General features: G+C 35.5%; 1 protein-coding gene across 1 annotated transcript in view; it reads right to left on the bottom strand.

Annotated features, from left to right (window-relative positions):
- The window catches only part of LOC104617463 (brain-specific angiogenesis inhibitor 3-like), a gene marked incomplete at its 5' end in the record, with an annotated part of 33920 nt that overhangs the window by 8832 nt on the left and 5482 nt on the right, over nt 1–19606 (bottom strand). Inside the window, 4 exons of the mRNA XM_010282792.1 lie at nt 1843–1878; nt 13127–13770; nt 16138–16177; nt 17564–17659. Coding sequence (XP_010281094.1) covers nt 1843–1878; nt 13127–13770; nt 16138–16177; nt 17564–17659 — 816 coding nt within the window. The remainder of the gene's footprint in view (nt 1–1842; nt 1879–13126; nt 13771–16137; nt 16178–17563; nt 17660–19606) is intronic.

Genomic DNA, 19606 nt, shown 5'->3' with positions numbered 1-19606 from the left:
AAAACAGGGAGGTGAGATGAGGTTAGTCTGAGTCAGTACTTCTAAAACACAGCAGCAACTGGCACTTTGTCAACAGTCACTCCCAATGTCCCCATCCTTCCCTTTTTGCAAACAAATATATTTTCCTGCGTTATAATCGTACTTCTAAAAATATTAGGCCATGGAGCAACAGTGCTGCAAATCAGACAAAAAATGGTATAAGCATCTTAAAAAAACTATGTGAGTTAAAAAAAGAAAAAAAAAGGAGGCCTTATTCCTGAGAGGAGAATGTGTACAGCATTGTTGGTGTTTATTTGGTGTTGGATTATACTCTCCTGACTGATAGGAAGAATGTTTTAGTATCTGTTGCCACAGAGAATGTTCTCATCATGAACAGCATGATATTCCTACCTTTCAATAAAGAAAAGTAAAATTCAGAATTATTTATACCACTATAATTATAAAACTTCTGTTCTTATTGCTTGAATTTAATTTTAGGATTGCTTGCTTATCAGAATTTTGTTGTTGATTCATGTTTTTCTTCTTCCTTTCTATGCATTTATCCTAAAGCATATTTAGGGTAATCTTTTCATTTTATTTTCCTTAAACTTACTGTGTGAATCTTCATCTGGTGCATTATTTGAGATGTTACATGACAGCTTAAGGTAAGTGTACTCTTCTGGGGGAAAATGATATAGGAGATTAAGGCGTGAAACTACCAAGAAACTACAATCAGACACAGAAGGTCAGCATTTCAGCAAAAACAGGTCACCAGAACAAACCCTTCTCTCTTGCAAAGCTTCTGTGACCACTGCGACGGCTGCATTTTGCTTGTTCTGCCTCTTTCTTTTCTATGGACTAGAATCTGAAATCTGAAGGTATATGTGCTGTGCTTACAGCCCAAATAATAACAACAAATGCTTTTGTTTGCACATACAGACAGACAGGGTGATTTTTAAAGTCATGGTTGATATATACTGATCACTGGATATTAAAGCTTAGCCTGAGATCTGTAGGTTCCATGCAGATATTATGATTGCTCAGCTTCTCTGGAGACACATATAATGAATTATATCAAACTATTAATATGCACGAACAGACAACCTGTGCAAAAACCCCAAATCCATAAATTATTAACATCCTCTTGAAAACTAACTGCTGTATTGCTTCTGGTAGAGAGCAGAGAAGAAAACCTCAAATAAACAAAACTAAGAGACTTAATCATACTGACTGATATAGAACAAAACGGTCATTAACTAATGCAACCAAACCTTCTCACTCAACAGGGACTAAGTGGATTATCCAAGTGAAATTGTGGCTATCCAACCTAAAGAAACTTACATGAACGTGATTTTTTATATAGCATGTGATCCATAAGCTTTGACAACTGCAGCACTTCATCATTCAAATTTTGACACATTCATAATTACTATTTGGATGTGAAACCTATATGCCAGTAAATTAGTATTGAAGAAAGAGAGATAGAACAAATGACTGAGAATCTCTTGAACAAAGCAACCTTCTGTAAAAATGTGGCCTGTTCTACAGAATTGTAACACTTTTTCAATAAATAGCCAGCAAAAAAAAAAAACAACGTTCCAGATGAAAATGGGGAGGCAGAGAATTTAAAAACTGAAACCATGATGGTTAATATTGCAGTATGACAGTTTGATCTCAGAATATTTTACAAACAAGTTGCACCAAAGTAGTTTTAATGAATCGCTCATCATGTTCTGTATAGTACCAATTAAACAACCCTATGACATCTACTATGTCAGAAGGCCAAAATCTGCTAAAATAAACACTTCACATTTACTTTTAGGAAAATATTTTAATAATCAGGAATAATTCAGTAAAACTTACTTCAAAGTCAAGGTCCGAATAACGTGATTTTCTTCTCTATTAAGCAGTAAAAAAGAAAGAAAAAAGAGGTTGTATTAACAAGGGGACTATTAACCAAATCATATTAATGAGTCTAAATAACATTCTTGTTTTCCTATCAGGTATATATTAAGTATTGTGCAAGAAGTTGTAGATTTTATCTTGATAATTCAAGATTAATGCATGACTTTGCATTCACTTTATTAGACCAGTATCATATTCTTTTCTCTGACTACATTTCACCGGGATTCATAATGTGCATGTTATTTGCATGCAATTGAACCTGTTGGTGTATAAAATATATCTTTTTAAAATCAAATTTATACTTTTTACACAGCTATCTATCTATAACTATGATTTAGGTTTTAATAGGTATACAGAAATTGATTCTTTCCTACATCAAGCTTACATTGGTACAACTCCATTGATTTTAATGGAATAAATGATAGCAAAATCAAGCTGCAGCCATCTACACTTTCCATAGCTTCAGCTTGTTTGTTTGCAGTGACAATCTGGATGGAAAAAGCAATGATTTTGTTTTACACTTATGAGAAATCTGATTCAAAGCATCTGATATAAAGCAAGAATGATTTACTAGTGGAGTTATTACTTGTATACAATGCAACAGAATATGATTGCTTAGAGGTATCACAAATAATTTAGCACTGTTTTCTCTACAGATTCTAAAAGAAACCAATTATATAGTCAAATTACATCAGAAAGAAGCAGAAATATTATAAAGAAGAGATGAAAATATTTTTTTTCTCCTAAGGTTGGAAATTGAATGGCTTGCAATAGACTAAAGAGATGTAGAAAGAATGGTTGGAAGAGTTGAAAAGTGTACAAAGAACATGTGAATGGAAAGAAAAGATACATTCCCCTTCAGGAAGGAGAGTTAAAGGAAGGAAAAAGTATCCTAAAAAAAGAAAACTGCTTGCTGCTAGAATTTAACAGTTTAATAGAATTTAACAATTAATTTAAATTAATTTTTGTGGTAGGATAGGATGGCTTTAAGTCACGGTGAACAAACCTTTCCAAATTGCACATAATTTCTGCAGTGAGGTATAAACAAAACCCGTTAAGTCAAGATGAATAATGCTACTGACTTCATTAGACTTTGGTTTTATTTGGTTTAACAAACGTACAGGTTTTAGTAAGCTGTTTTGTTTTTTTGCAGTTGAAATAAATAATTTTACAAGTCTTTCAGTTGTAGAAAGTGGAAAATGTTTGGTCTCTGAGCCCTTGATAATACCATTTTGTGACATTTGGTCTGGTTTTGTAGTAAAATTTTGATGTTCCAATCCACAGTAATATGAAGAAGATCACTGTAGCACTGTTGAGACACTCTGATGCCTAAAGAGCTGGGAGGCAGTATGAAAGAACAGTCTGTACTACAATTAAAACAACCACCGACAACAAGCTTTGGAGAAACTATCTTTAATCAGCAAGGTTTGATTTAACCCAACACACCTTAAAAAGAATATTTAAAATTAAATTAAACAATTCTGCAAAAATAAATACCATGAAAACATGGAAACAACAAAGGTCTTGGAGGTAAGAAAAATATGAGGACATTATGCCCAAATTCTTTAAGTAGCTAAGTTCTTAATTCTCACTCATATTAAGGAGTCCATGGTACAAGTGTTCCTTTGACATAGGACTTCATCATTCCAAAGTAAATCAGCACCTGAAGAAATCTACGTATCTCTACTGAGGAAGGATCTATTTTTAAGGTGCAATTAGAGCACATCTACCACTGTAAAGGCTCAGTGGTTACAAAAGAGGAAACATGTACAGCAGATAATGGGGTGAAGTTTACAGGAGTAGCTTTGAAAAATGCTTGAAAAAGCTATTTTTAAGCTACAGTTCAGTAATAAACCTGGTATCATTGGACTGTCTGACTGAGAACCCTAAGTGAAAACACGGAATATTTAGCAAGAAATGTGTAGTAGCTAGATCCTGTGGTTTATAAAATTGGAACATTTGTATTTTGCCTTCAGTCTGCTTGACCATGGTGAAAATATTCCTGGCAGAGCTGGATTATTAGGTTTTGCAGCCAGACAACTCTATCACTTCTACATGGTAAAAAGACATATCTAACAGACTGCAACATATTTAACTGTGCTATTGTCAGAAAGAGGTAACTATTGCAATTTGCTGTTAAAACACACCTGTTATAACCAAACAGGTCATGCCACAGGTTTATCTCAGTGAGGATTTTTCTAGGGCTCAACAAGAATATGTCACAAACAAATTTATTTTAAACTTATATATAAAGAGCATCTGTTCTGTGCTTGTGCTTCACTTTTTTTCCATGGCTGCATATGGTGAAATACAGCACAAGTGCTGTCAGAGCCTATTCTCCTAAGATATAAAAAGTATATAACTGCCACAGGTCTGAACAGTAGCAGCGATGTTCTGCGAGGTTCTGAAAAACAAAGGATGCTGCTTACGCACGTGATCCTGCAGCACTGAAAGTCATTTACAGTATTGCCACTGACACCACTCGATACACGGTCAGGTCCTCCTGGCTACTACATCATTGCCTTGAAATGATCGCAGTGTTATTTTTTGAGACAGGAAGCATATACAGAAGCATGAAGTCACTGGGTATCTTATAAGGATCGAATAATTTTCCTTTGGTCCCTATTGGAAGTTGTAATTTTCTACATTCTTCTCCTAGTTTCTGTATGATATACAAGTGTAAACCATGCAAACCATCATTTTAATTGTGATTGTATATATACTTTTTTTCTTAAATGAAGTTTATTTGTTATGTCTCTTTTGGCTGAGAAAAATGAGGTTTTCCACACATACCTAAATGCTTTCAGTGATCGACCGTCTGGCTCATGCTACCATGTAAATTAAGGAAAGCCAGCAGCTGAGTGGAGTAAAGGGGAAAAAGATCTCTTGCATCAAATGAGCTGCTGAACTGGTCACACCAGTACGTTTCTTTTCAAAAAGTTGTTCCTTTTACCCACCTGCAAAACTGAGAATGATTTTAGCCAACATAAAAATTAGACTGGAAGCTGGTGGCTTTTTCAAGGTTCAGCTGGAGATCTACTTAAGTACTAACGTTAGTAGAATATAAACAACAAATGATTGTAGAGGATAACATCTATGGTTCACCTCATTTAGTATTTTGTATTTGACCAGGTTCTTCACTGATGTTTCAGGAATGATATCAAGAAAGGTAAGTATAAAGTGACATTTCTGCTGCAACACCTTCCAGTACTTCAGGAATTCCAGTAGTTTAGGAACTTCCTTGGGAGGAGCTTGCTCTTTTGAGCTTAATACATTTTTTTAAAAATTATTCTATTAGTCTAATAATGTTTTATAATTATTACTGATTTTGACATACAAAATGCACTCAGGTAGTGAATTCCACAATTTAAATATGCATAACGTGACAAAGGAAATTGTGTTGTTTATCCCTGTGCCATTTCATTTGATGTTCCTGTGTTTTATATTATAGGAAATATGTATAATCATACCCTATTTAGTACTCAGTTATCTGTTCTCCAAGCTGAAGAGCCCTAATGCTGGAGACCTGCAAGCGTAACTAATAAAGGGACTGCCGAAAAAGTGGAAGACGCATACAATTATTCAGCGTTGGGGAGTTAGCTGGGATAATTCTGAAAAAGCTGAGGGGTGCGGATAAGTAGTGAACTGCAATCCATGCACAATTACAAACGCTACAAAAAAAGGTCAAGTCTTCATTTAAGTGGGCAAGGATATGAATAATCCTTTCTGGACAACTCCAGTGAGAGTTCTGCATTGGTGCCCTGCACTGACGGAAGCCAAATCATGCCTGTAAACTGGGGAAATTTCAGAGGAGAGCAGCAAAAAGTACTTTTAAAGAGCTAATAACACCGGATCAAGAGGAAAGGATAAAAGAGTGATACAGATAGTTTAAACATTGGCTCTGGAAGAGGCAAACACAGAAACCTGTTCAGAAACCACAGAAGGATATAAACATTGACAAACAAAACTGGTGTGAGAAAAATCTGAAAACTTGTAATTCAGAAAAAAATAGAAAAAAAAAAAGAAATTTCAGAGATGCTGTCAGGAATAAAGAAAGTTTATACAACTATGAAATATTCTGCAAAAGGAAACAGTGGAAGCCCTTCATTCTAGTCTTGAAAATGAAGTTTGAATATGTATTAGAGAAATATGCTGTAGAAAGTGTTCTTGTATTGATAAAAGAGATGACCTGACAAGACTTTCTCCATCTCTGATTTCTACAGTTCTTTGATCTTAATTGATAAAACCCATTTTACAGCAAAACCCTTCATACCAGGACCAAAGTGAAACTCTGTGAAAAGAGATCTGCAGTACTAATTTATTTTAAATCAATTTTACTTTGTGCTAATCATGTATAGCTTCTCTGTGTAATTCCAGAGCAACTTAAAACTGTGCTCACTGAGGGACAAAAATAGTACACCAGCATGCACTAATCTTCTGGCACCAGGAAAGAGCCGCTCTCACTAAATGACTAATAAAATCCCTCTCCATCTCTGTAAAACGACAAATGCCTGGTTTTCTCCTTATTCTAGTCTGCATTACACCACTACCTGATTAATTACATGAGATACTCCTGAAGATATATTGCATTGTGCAAACTATAATTGAAACCAGAGATACCATATTATAGCGAGGGCTATAACCATGCTTCCATTAATATAAAGCCTTATTATGAGTAGTTTATAATTCACTCTGAGATTAGATTTGACATACAAGATCTTAGCCTGGGGAAGATTTTTTTCCCTGAACAAAATTAAAGGAAAATCTGTTTTGGCCCTCAGAGATACAAAAGTGAAATGTGGATAGACAGTTTTGATTTAAAATGCCTTTTTTGTGTATATAACTCAAAAACCCCTTAGTTTCTGAATAGAAGATTATGTTGGCTATTAGTTCGTAACATGAGCATAAAGCAAGTAAATTTTAATGAAAAAGTGGATTAGCTCTTTAATGTGGGAATTTTAAGTCTTTAAAATACGCTAGGAAATTTAGCACAAATGTAACTTCAGAGACTCTGGCAAATTATTGTGGTTTCCTGCTCCTTTTTTTAATATCGTAACCTGCATATGCATTTACTCAATCAATAAAAAACACTTGTTCTGTGTTTCTGAAGGCTTTGTGGAGAAATGAAAAATTTCTTACATGAACAAGCAATGGAAAATATATTTCTTAAAGATCATATGTAGTTTAGATAGCTGTTTATAATATAAAGTCTGAAATGTATGCTACACTTCATAATACTAACTCAAATTTTGCTTCTTTACACCTTCAGTTACTAGAATCAAGTCTGCCTGACTTTACCCCCACCCCTGCATGGTAACCTAAAAACAAGCTACAAGCTACATCAGCTTCTGAAGTCAGAGGAATCTGAGACCTACTCACTCAAGCGAAAGAAAGACAGGGTTGTTATAGGGCTAGACTTCCTTTCACTGAGAGTCACAAAATTGGCAAGAACTGTCTCCACAGCTTATTGAAGAATGAAATGAGGATTGGGAGGGAGAGAAATCTGAGAAACAGAATGCCTGAAAATAAATGCAATGTGGAAACATGATAAAGAGGAAATTCCTGTGGTGCTCGTCTCTCCCTCTTTGTTCTCTCTCTCTCTCTCTCTCTTTTTACTTCTTGTATCATAAATCAAAATGACTTCGCACCATTTTGCTTTTGTTCTGCCTGATGCTCTGGTACTTTATTGACAAGATTGACTGCTTTAACTGTGTATTTCTTCTCCCTTTTCCTATTCTTTCTCCTTTCCTGATGCTTTTATTTCATTCTTCCTAACACTTTCATTTTAAGTGTCTTCTCCATTTCTGCCATTTTTCTTTTCCTTTCTTTCAGCATGTCTGTCTGTCTTTTCTCTCCTTTTTATCTATACCTTTACTTTCAGTTTGCACTTCACTATCTTTAATGGATCCCTTTATTTTCTCAGCTGTAACAGTTTTTTCTTCCTATAGTCCCACATCAGCAATTTGGCCAAGGAGCTTTGGAGTGGACTTTCTTTAAATGTATTAAGAACTTTAGTGAATGAATATAGGAGGATTATTTTGGTCACACAATCAGTTTCCCATCTGAGGGCTTTCTTTCTTTCTCCACATAAAGATCTCTAAGTAGAAACTGAGACAGAAAAATAAAGAAGGAAGATACGAGACTGGAAAAAGAATTTTAGTCCTTTACAAGACAAATGGTTTGGGAAGTCCTTTTCTTCTTCTTATAAAGCAGATTCTCTCTTTTCCCTTTAATAAATGTTTCTGTTGACTGTCTTTGCATGCCCTTCCTCTTATAATAGTTAAAAGTCTTTGTCTCCTTTCAGCTCTTTTCCATTTCTGCTCACACTACACTAACCATACTCCCCTTGAAAGAACCCGTCGTTCTTCTTCCACAAAGGTAATGATGCAAGTTTCCTCGCATAGTCAGACAGCAAGTATCTACTCCCTCTTGCATTTATTTTGCACAATAAAAAGAAAAGAATTATTATCGCGGAGATATGTTGCCACAGATCAGCTTCTTCCTCTACATTTAAACCTCCTAACCTTTCCTTGCATCTAACTGGCTGCGAAAGCACTACTTCATTTTAATGAGCATACCACTCTAAGTGTACATTTTCAAAACAAAAAACATTCTAAAAGAGTGTATTGAGAGTGCTTTCTTCACTAAAATCAAACCACTTTGAACTGAAGGAGCACACTCCAAGCCACTTTCATGCCAAGGTAGCAAAGCCAGTTTTAATCCATGCATATAAGGGATGTGCAGGAGATTAGCCAGATGTTCAATTACTCCTCCTAAGAAACTCTGTGATGTACTAATATATCTCCCTGTGCCTATGATCGCATGAATACTGTTGGGTACATACCAAATAAAATAAACAATCATTCACTTGCATATTGGGAATCTGTAGATCCTTAAATTTATACTTATTTGGGCAATACTTGTATGTAAATATTATGGCATTAGCAGACTATCTTTTGAAAGCTGAAATTATTCCATATATAATAAAGCATTTGATTGTTCCCAACTACACATTTTCTTGAGAAAAAAATATGTAGATATAAAAACCAGAAGAAAGTTTGTGACACACTGTAGGATTCACCTGACTTAAACTTAGGACATCAACACTGTTCATGTTTATGTCTGAACTACTCATTCTGGCTTCCTCTATGGCACCTGAAGAGATCCACTTGCACTGAGAGCATGTGATTTACTTCCTCCTGGAGCAGAGGTCTAAAAGTGGCCTCGAAGTGCTTATTTCTTTCCACTGACTCTAAAGGAAAGCCAGGTCTGAAAAGCTCTTTTTCCATATCAGAAGGGGAATGTCTACATTTAAGATATCTAAAGGTAAGGGTGATGGGTCCTCCCTGCAGAGTTAAAGGTCAGGACATACATACTTGTGCTGATATTATAGTTGTGTTCCAAAACATCCATCTCCAATGCTAGTAATGAATACAAAGTCTAATTAAAAGAGAACACAAAAAAGACCTGAAACATGAGCTTTCACTTTTAATAGCTTTGTTTTTTTGGCTATGTGTTTATCTCTATATACACTTTCTAATTATTTGAATACACATATTGTTCTAAGGGCTGATCATCTCTTGGAATGTGCAAAATACAGAAAATAATGGATTTCATGATCTTACGAAGGTAAAGATGTTACTCAAAAGCTAAATTTTGTACACATATTGAATTCTTTGAAAAACAATGTATATATTCCTGCAAACTGGTTCCTTGAAACACAATATTGAAGTGTTTTCACTGGTAAGATAGAAATGAAATTTAAAGGAAATAATTTTATCTTATGATGTGAAAAAACTCAGGGTTTATATTTTCCAAAGTGTCCTCTAATTCTGCTGGTTCAGTTTTATGGCCACAAAGACTAGTATCTACCATAAAATGAATGGACAGATAAGAACTATTGCATGTATGTCAATATATTGTATCTTACTGGGTGTCCAGTTTCAAACAGTTATGCCTGCAGTATTTTTGTGGTTAAAGGTGTTTGTGGGTTCATAATTACACCTCTGAAATCAGAAGCTGGGTTGGATCTTGGCTGAAAACGTGTCACATGACATCTTAGGGCATTCTGATAAGATGATAAATTCTCTACCTGCTGCTTAAGTTATTCCCTTTATTATGTTCTTAATAATCATTGACCTTAAATTTAAAAAGAAGCAAAAATTGTGTTAAGACAGGCCACAGCTGCCTAAGTGCATTTTACTTACATGGTAGTTGATAATTAATGTATAATTATATGATAAAAATAACAGTAGTATACTAATTCCAAAGAAAACACCTGGAAACATAAAGTGGAAACCAGTGGAGGAACCAACTCCCTGTACTATGCAGAAGATACAAAAGGAGGCCTCCACCACCTGACTTGGGACACCTCTGCTTCTTCAGGGAAATGAAAGGGGAACTGCCCCTATAGAGCAGAAATCCATGTGCTTTTATGTTGGAATTCAGGTGGGACAGCAGTAAGAGCTGACAGGAAAAGGAAGCTTCCTACTGCTCAGGATCTGCTCCTTGAGAGATTGTCTAGTCATGCTCGCTCTGGAAAGACACGGGCAGAATGATCTTGAATGGCCTGCTGCAGGTTTTGTTGCTCAATAGTGGCTGACAAAGCTTTGTCTTTTGAAAGGTCTTGAAATCTTCTAAAATTATATTGTACTGGACATCAATAAACTTTTGTAAAAAATCCTTTGCCCTCCCTTTATTTTGTTTATGCCAGCAATAAAAGTTAATCCACTGCTCAGTTCTAGCCGATAGAATTTTGGGGCTTTACCTCAACCCTTGCTTCTTACACACTGCATACATAAAAATGCAATCACATCTTTTGTCTGCCTGGATTTGCTTATCTGGATCTGCTTGAGACTCTGATTTTCTTCTATGTACAATTTTTTTCGTGTTACTATCTTCAATTCATTGCAGCACATCCTTATCAAAAGATGAAGTAATGCTATATAATCAAGTAGTGTTGAGAACCAGAAAGGCAGACACAAAAGCCAAAAGAGTTCCTTTCATTTCTGATCTGCCCTAATATCTGTTTTTTTCCTAATATATGGAATTATGCTGGGTTCGGTGAGGTTTAATCACATAACTGTTTACAGTTTTCTGGACCAAAATACAGCTTTCTAAACCTAATATGTTTACCAAGTTAGAAGAGACTAAATATTTACTACCATATTTTATTATATTTTACTACATTTTCTACTACATACGTAGTAGTCTCTTCTGAGCTTAAAAATTATATACAGAATGGTGATTCAGGTTTGGTACCTATATCCCATCTTAGAGGTAAGCTTAAAATGTGATTAAAATACAGTTAAAAAATTAACTCTAAATGAGCAATACATTATACTCTTAGATTTTCAGGCACATTTTCCAAAGTGGCCTCAGGAATTGGATTTCTGCGTAAGATGAAGTAATTGTAGTCCCAATTTTTACAATTTAATTAAGGTCTCATTTTTTTCATGTTTCCTAAATGGCCTTTATCACCAATGGAAAGAAAGAGACATCACCAGAGAGTAATTTAGACCTCAAGTGGAGTGGGCAGTATGGTGGCAGGTATGACTATATTCTCAAGGAATTATGAACCTTCCCTAGATACCTCACTTATATGTCTAATCTTAACTGGGCTGGATTTGAGTGTCTATATCTGACAAAAAGTATCTGAAAGATGGCGTTGTAGATAGGTAGAAGAGGATACGGGAAGTTCACCTTAGCTATCCTGTTTCTGGAGTTGCACTGAATTGGAGAACTCCTGTGTACTACTTAAGATCTATTAACTAATACACCTGAGCTGAGGGCGATAACTTCCTTAACAATGCAAACTTGCTTTGAAAGAGTCTGGCTGGCTGAGCGCCGAGTAGGCAAGCACTTACACTCTCTTTTAGAAATAATTTTGAAAATTTGTCCCAAGATTATACTTATTCACTTTAAGAACAAAAAAAAGTGAATACTGTTTGATTATTTGCAGAGCCCCACACTTCAATTTTTTCCAAATTTAATTAACATTTTTATTGATTTTTCAATTTTTTTTTTCAGTTAAATTATGTCTTGTAAAAACTTACGATAGTACACACACAATATAAAAAGCATGGAAGATATTTCAGTTTCAAAGTTGTAAAGCTATCTCTTGAAGAGAAACAAAGTTCTGATCTTCTGCCCAAACCCTCCAGTCAATCCACACATAAAACTTCAACTCCATTTTAAAAGCAATATCCCTAAGTGTCCCCTTTTCATGAAGTGTCAGCTACAGTTCCATGTCTAACAATTAAAAATCAGGTAACGTCTCTGTTTCCCTACACAGATGGATGGGTCCAAACATTGGACAGTAATAGCTAATGGCTTCAAGTTTGCACACACACTAGAATTTTTTTCTATCTGTAACTTCTTTCAGAGAATAAGAACCATATTTTTCTCATTTATCTTTTTCTTTCCCACCAAATGCTATGTTTCATAACATTTGGAATGCTGGTGAAATGTATTTCCAATTCTTAAGGAGCCTCAAGCATAAATAAACTCCACCTCACTGGTGATTTTGCATAAGTAAAAGCATAATAGGAATGGCAGTATTTGACACTTGGGTCTTAAGAAACAATGAGAATAGTTTTCACTTTGATAATGCTTAAATCCCACAGACAGTGGCTTTTAAAGGCTTTTCAGTTCACTTTTGCAATCTGACTAGAATCTTCGATACGTGAAGTCCCTCTGTACCTGTTGCACACATCAGTTATACCGATGCCTGCACATGCAAGCAAAACTAAATCAGCAAATGGTGAAATACCTACTGGATCTAAGAATCCAAGTTCTACACTAGTAAAAGCAGAATCAGACCTATCAATCTGAGGCAGATATAACTGCCAGCAATAAAATGGTAAATATTTTCAACTGCATGTCCTTGCAGGTAGGGTCAATGATTATCACTTGTACCTTGCAGGAATAGCTTTTCTTCTCATAGCAAAACAGTACTTTCCGGTGGACTTTACCTGGTAGGTCACAAAATTCTTTGCAGCCATGTGGAATGTTAAATCTCCAGAACCATACAGTTTCATACAGACTGGCTCTGAAACTTTAATCTTGTTTTCTATGTATAAACACTTCTAATAAGAGAAATATGAACAGCAGTGTATGATCCCAAACAATAATTTATGCTGAATTAAAACATTGGCTTCACCCCTTAGACACAAGACACAATTTATTGTCCTATCATATAATTAGAACAACAGAGCATGCAATATCTTTGTGCACCACTGACCTCTAAAGAGCTCATTGATATTGTGGATCCAGTTTCACTTCTCGATAATCCTGTATTGTCATCCAGCTCTGAGGCAATGAAATTCTTCACTGCTGTGCGGGGCTCAAATGGTAAATTCTGCATATGTTCTTGGGTGGGAAGATGCTGGTCTAAATTGATATTAAATTGGTCCATTACAGAGGGATTCATGTTGAACTCTGGATTAACTTTGTAGTGCAACAGCCTTTCATGAGGCAATGTATCCATGCCTATATTCATTTTGCTCTCATCTTTCAGTGATGGCTGGGTATTTACTGAGCTCCGGGGCATGACTATATAGTCGCTTTCTATCATCCGTTCTTGAGGATGGACGATGTCCATATCTGCACCTCTCAAATTATCATCGGTGCATAAATACACAGTCCTCCGCAACTCACTGTTGTCTTTTTTCAAGCACTGATTGGCCAATTCACTCATACTCATCGGCATGTGGAGACCGGATGGTTGCTGGATGATGACTTTGGAGATGATGTTTCCAGGTAAGGTAGAATAGCTCATTCCTTCAGGGTTTGGTCCCTTCTCCTCCTCTTCATCGTTTAGTGAAATTCTGGAAAGTGTGCCTGTTATAGTAGCTGCTCTGCAAGGTCCAATGTCTTTATGCAGAACTGTGGGTCAGAGAACAAAATACTTACAAAATGAAACCATGCCTACCTAACACTATTTTTTCTTATGGATTTATTTAGCAATGCACCCTTTACCAGTGCATCTTCTTAACTCTTTTGCTATCCATTTGATAACTTTTGTTCTACAAATATTGTTTTGGGAAGGGTTTTTTTTTATTTTTAAAACATCAACCTCTCTTAATCTACCATGTATAACGGACACATATCTCTGACTAAACCTCGGCGATTTATATAAATAAAAATAATTTATTCCTACTGCCTTACATAGATCCTAGGTGACCTACAGCTTATGCAAAAGTCTGCCATGTGGAAGTAGAATAAGGATTTCCCCCCAAAATACACTATGACACCTGTACTGCCATTATTAACTCCACATAACCTCCTGGAAAATGTTAAACAGATTATAAGGCAGAATCATTTTGTCAATCCATTGTAATGACCTACCATAAGATTACAATGATAGACATGTGTTTCTGAGGTCCTAATTATTCCTTTTCATTGACTTTTTTAGACCCTTCTGTGTTAAATTATTTTGTAAATAAAAGTGACAAAAAAGTATCCACATTGGGAAGAAATTCCATTAGTATCAGAAAGACATATTTTGCTGCATTTCAAAAGGTTATAAAAGATATAAATGTGTCTCATAAAACAGTCATAATACACTTCTGGTGTAGGCCTAGGTCTTCCTGGTCAAACTTGTAGCACATTGAGCAATCTTTTGTTGGGGTAAAATCCACATGTAAAAGTTATTGATCCTGTCATAGAATACAAAGTTTTCAGGAGCACTGAAGGATGCATTCAAAAGCAAAGCAACTCTTCAATCACAATTTTTGATTTTAAAAAATAAATATGTTCATAATTCAACATTTGTAATGAAAGAAAAAGGATAGATAGTAAGATTAAAAAAATTAAAGTAAACAATTACTGGGCTTACTCCATCTGGGTGCAGGGATTTTCTTGTCCCAGTTGAAAATATTTTAATTCACACCAATGATAGTTTGTGCAATGAAATCCAGCTCATGCGCTGGGATAGTATGACAGCTTGAAGTATCTCAGGTGTTACTTGTACATGCCTTTTGGTAGCCTGAGGGCTCTGATGACCCAGATCCCCTGGTACCTGTCAGTGCACTGCCATGTTCATAGCAAGCAGCTCATAAGGCATGCCACTCCCATCTCGCACAAAACTGCCTCTCACTTTTCCATTAGGAAAAGAACAATTTGCCTGTAAACAACAGTGTACAAATACTCGACTTCAGTGTTGCTGCTTCATTGCTCCCAGTCACACTTGTTAAGTAAGACACTTCAACCAGTGACCCATTCTTAAACCTTTAATTAAAAAACCCTGGGTTTAAATGTTGTCTAGTAAAGCCTGTTTGTAACTGTATTCAAAGTCTGTCTCCTTAAGGATGCCCCTGACAAGGTTCTCTGTCCTGCAGTTATGTTGGCAAAGGTAAGAAGTAGGAGTTACATGGACCAGTGCTGGACTTTTGTACGCATTGGATGGTGACAGACGTGTTACAGTGTACTACCCTGCTCCCTTCAAAATACACGTGCATATTAAAACTAATCTCTATGGAAGAACCATTACCATACAGACATAAGGAAGAAATTTTTCACAATGAGGGTGTTGAAACCCTGGCCCAGGTTGCCCAGAGAGGTGGTAGATGCCCCATCTCTGGAAACATTCAAGGTCAGGTTGGACGGGGCTCTGAGCAACCTGATCTAGTTGAAGATGTCCCTGCTCACTGCAGGGGGGTTGGACTAGATGGCCTTTAAAGGTCCCTTCTAACCCAAAGATTCTATGATTCTATATTGCAAGAAACCAAACTGGCAGTTTTTTAAAGGTGAGTGACTGGAAACTCAAACTTTACCTTAATGAGATCAGCCTTCTTGGCTTTTCCTGATACCATGTTGCTTAAGCTACTGTTGATTTCACTTAGAGCCCTAAAAAACTTACCCCCTTTAAAACTAAATTAATTGATGCATCCTTCATATACATAGCTTTTAAGATACACTATGTATTTTTTTTTCCTATAGCAACATGACTGTTTCATAGTTGCTTGTGTACTAGGGCAAGGAAAATTTTGTGTGTAAGTTATTTTCTTTCCAAAACCATTTGCCTTCTAACAGGCATTCATACGCTTGACTGCTTTCCAACTGCTGAATTCTAATAAAAGGCTTTTGTAAGAAAATGAAATAAATCTATTTGTACAGTGGCATCACTTTTTTGTTTACATTTATAAATATATGTTGTAAACAATTAAATCCTGATATTTTTCTGGTTTTCACTTCACAAGGAACTAGTATAAGACTCCATTTGTTGGTTAAGTACTCTCTCAATGTTCTTACCTGACCGACAAGCAATGTCCACGTCCTTTTCAAAATCAGTCTGTAACAAGAAACAGTGAAACGGGACAACAATTATTAATTGAAAACTAAACCACAGTACCTTTTTGCCAACTAGCGCTTCCAAAATGTCCTACTTACAGAGTCATAGTCTCTTAAAAGTGGTTTCTTGTTGCTGAGAAGGTGAAGTGTATTGTTTTACAACAGCAGAGCTTTACAAAGTTTCCTAAAGTATAACTGGGTGGTTTTCAAAGTATGCTGCCTGACCAGAAAAAATAAAATAAAATAGGTGGAAGTAGAGTATATAATTTTAATATAACGATACAGTGTATAGTTTTTTAATGTATATGGAAGAGTAACTTCTACAAATCATGGAAGGATCATCTTTAAGGAAGCTTTTCATAGGAATTTTACAAACAGAAATATGGAACATAGCCTGCAACGCAAATTACTGTGAACAAGTGTAAGTCCACCCTGTCTGAAACTTCATTAACTTGTTATGAAGTGGTTATTTGTTATAGAATATTATGTCCATCCTTGCTAGTAATGTAATCATGTAAATTTTGTACTCCCTGAAAACAACTGTTGTTTATTTAATTGGGCAAAAACTAATTGTAAGAACAAAGAATGATTTTTAACAGTTGGAAATCCAAGCACACTTTTCCCAGTTAAACAAAACTATTTATCTTGCTATAGAACTCAAGTAATTTTAAATTATGTTTTTATTTCCACCAAAAGTTTATTACATGAAAAACATTTAATAAAACTGACCTCCTTCTTGCTTGTGAAGACCAAACATTGGATTCTCTTTTGATTCATCATTTTTTGAAGGGCATCTATTTGCTGAGCCTTGCATGTTTTTTAGGGCCTGATCCTGTCCCCATTATAATCAATGACAAACTGTCATTATAAGTGAAGGGACCAATATTTTGTCTTAATATACTACCTACCAATATTAGTAAATCCAAAATGGCATAGTAAGCCATTCACTATCACCTTAATCCAAGCCACTAAATAGATTCCCCTTCTAGAATTTCTAGCACTTTCTCTTTGTCTGAAGTAGTTTGAGAGGAACATTTTTCAAGGCCTCATGAAGGAAAGACTCTCAAATGTATCAGTGCTCTTTACAGCAACAGTAGGAAAAGTAATGATATATTATTAGATTACTTTCTCATTTTCTTATGTAAGAATCTTTTGTCATAAATAACACTGGTGGAAGATACTAATTCACTGTGCTCCACTAAATGATTACACCAATAATTTAAAACTTGCTAAGAGATTTAAGCAAGCAGATAATGACCTAAACAGATTTAGCTTAAAAATGGTGTTAATATTCCAGCTGTGCATACTGGTTGTGTACAGTATTATAATTTTTTTCTATTGGATAGGAACACTAAATTAAGAGTCAAAGAAAAAAATAAAAGCTAACCATGATTTGAGCATGTCCGTTAGGAAAAGAACTGGAAGAATCTGCATTGATTGGATCCTGGCAATTTCTCAGTCGACATCTGAATGCATCTTGAACCTGTGAAAACAATATCTTATACTGATTCTTGTGCAACATCATGTATTTTACTCCTATTAAAGATTAAATTAAACTGTATGGAATACAATGCATGACTTTTCTGTAGCGTACTTAATAAACAACATAAATGCTTATTTCTGCCATTTAGTACATTTGCTATGTTTTGTGGCTGCTGCAAAGTCTGTCAGTCTATCACACCAAGACCACCGACTTAGATTGTCCGACGGACCGAAATAACTAGTAGTCAGTGATGATCTGATTTGGACTTAAGCCAAACCTGTTTTGGGTGATAGTATTTGGGTTTGTCTTCTCATTCAGTTTGGTACTGGTTTGATAGCAGGATTAATAGATATACTATTAACCATTGCAAATTAAATTGTATCTTCTGCTTGATAAATGTAAGATACATGACAGTTCTTAACAGTTACTATGATCATCTACATAGTGCTCTGCTAATTATACTTTAAGGAATAAGACAATTTGAAAGATGTTACTAATTCCAAACATAAGCTCTAACTCCATGTATAGGGAATCTCATGCATCTCTTCTAGGAGTAAAACTCTTCAGACCACGTACATATCTTCATATTTATCTTTCTACATATCAGAAAAGTGGACTGTTTGCACTCTGGTTTCTTGAAACTAAAAAAAAGGAACTTCTCAGAAATTATTGTTTATTAATTGATCCATAAAGTATATTTGAAGACTTGTCCCTAAAACATAAGTATATTTGAAGAATTGTCTTTTCATAGGAAAGGCTAATTTTACTTTGATTTTGTGCAGAATGTATGTCTAAAGAAATATTATTATGCAATACTTTTGTCAGAAAGATGGGGTTCAACAGAGAGGCACATTCAAAAGAAAAATACAGTTCCTGTTTGCTGACAGTAGAATGCAAACACCTTTTGCTGTTTTCTCACACGTACCACAGTGAGGACAGCAAGGAAAATTTTGGAATGAAAAGTTTTAGAATGTGAATTTTTGTTCCAGAAATGCAAACATCCATATTAGCAACCTGATTGCGAGATGTGACTTGGAAAACAGGAAGTTAGTTGGGTGACCTCCAATCAAAACAAACTAGTATCATTTCTTGTTTGAATATGAAAATACTCTCCATGGAATGCCCACAAAAATCTACATTCCATTTATTATCTCTAGAAATTACTTGCTATTATATTCCGAATAATTAAAAGGGAGAAAATTGTATTCTACTCATGGACATTTTGCAAGCAACAGAAGAGGATAATTCATTAATTGTTGCTGATGAAAAGCCATCCCCTTTCAAAACATCGTATTCTACTGCAGGCTGTTTAAGAGCTTTCACGAAAGAGAAAATGAAATAGAAAAAAAAAATTATTTTTGTAATTAGGAAGCATTATTTTAAAGTGCTCAACCCTTAAATGAGTAAGAGTGCTCTGCAGTCTCGATAAGTGACTGTTGCAGGTGGAGGAAGATTCATATAGAGCAGAAAGAAGAATGAAGCAAGGTTGGAAGGTTTGGATTGATTTCAAAACACTGAGACTTCCTACATGTGGTAGGGTAACGTAGAGTGTGCTTGACCTGCATTGTGACTTAGGTTCTGAGTTTAAGCACTAGACTTGCTGTGGTTTCCCATGTGTTTGACATTAATTTGGCATCTCCCAGTCATTGCAAATTTAATCCAAGCCTTCTCTTACTTTATCAATGCTAAACTCAAGTCACACTTAGGAGTTTTATGCTCTTGGTAAGCAATGGCACAGTGATTTGGCAATAAAAACAAAAAAATTCCTCCCACCAAAGCGTCCCCAGCTGTGCTGAATCTCATCTCAAGTCTCATGGTGTTTGACCCCAAAGCATTATTACTTCAGACATACTGTGTGATCTCTCTCTCTCTGCAGTGGCCCTCCTTATTTTTGGGACTCTGTGTTCATGAGGCTTCCCCAGTTCAGATAGCTCCAGAGATCTCGAG

Source organism: Phaethon lepturus, unplaced genomic scaffold (genome assembly GCF_000687285.1).
Source record: "Phaethon lepturus isolate BGI_N335 unplaced genomic scaffold, ASM68728v1 scaffold7112, whole genome shotgun sequence".
Lineage (NCBI taxonomy): Eukaryota > Metazoa > Chordata > Aves > Phaethontiformes > Phaethontidae > Phaethon > Phaethon lepturus.
The sequence above is the reverse complement of the archived record's forward strand: the minus strand, read 5'-3'. Positions and strand labels throughout refer to the sequence as shown.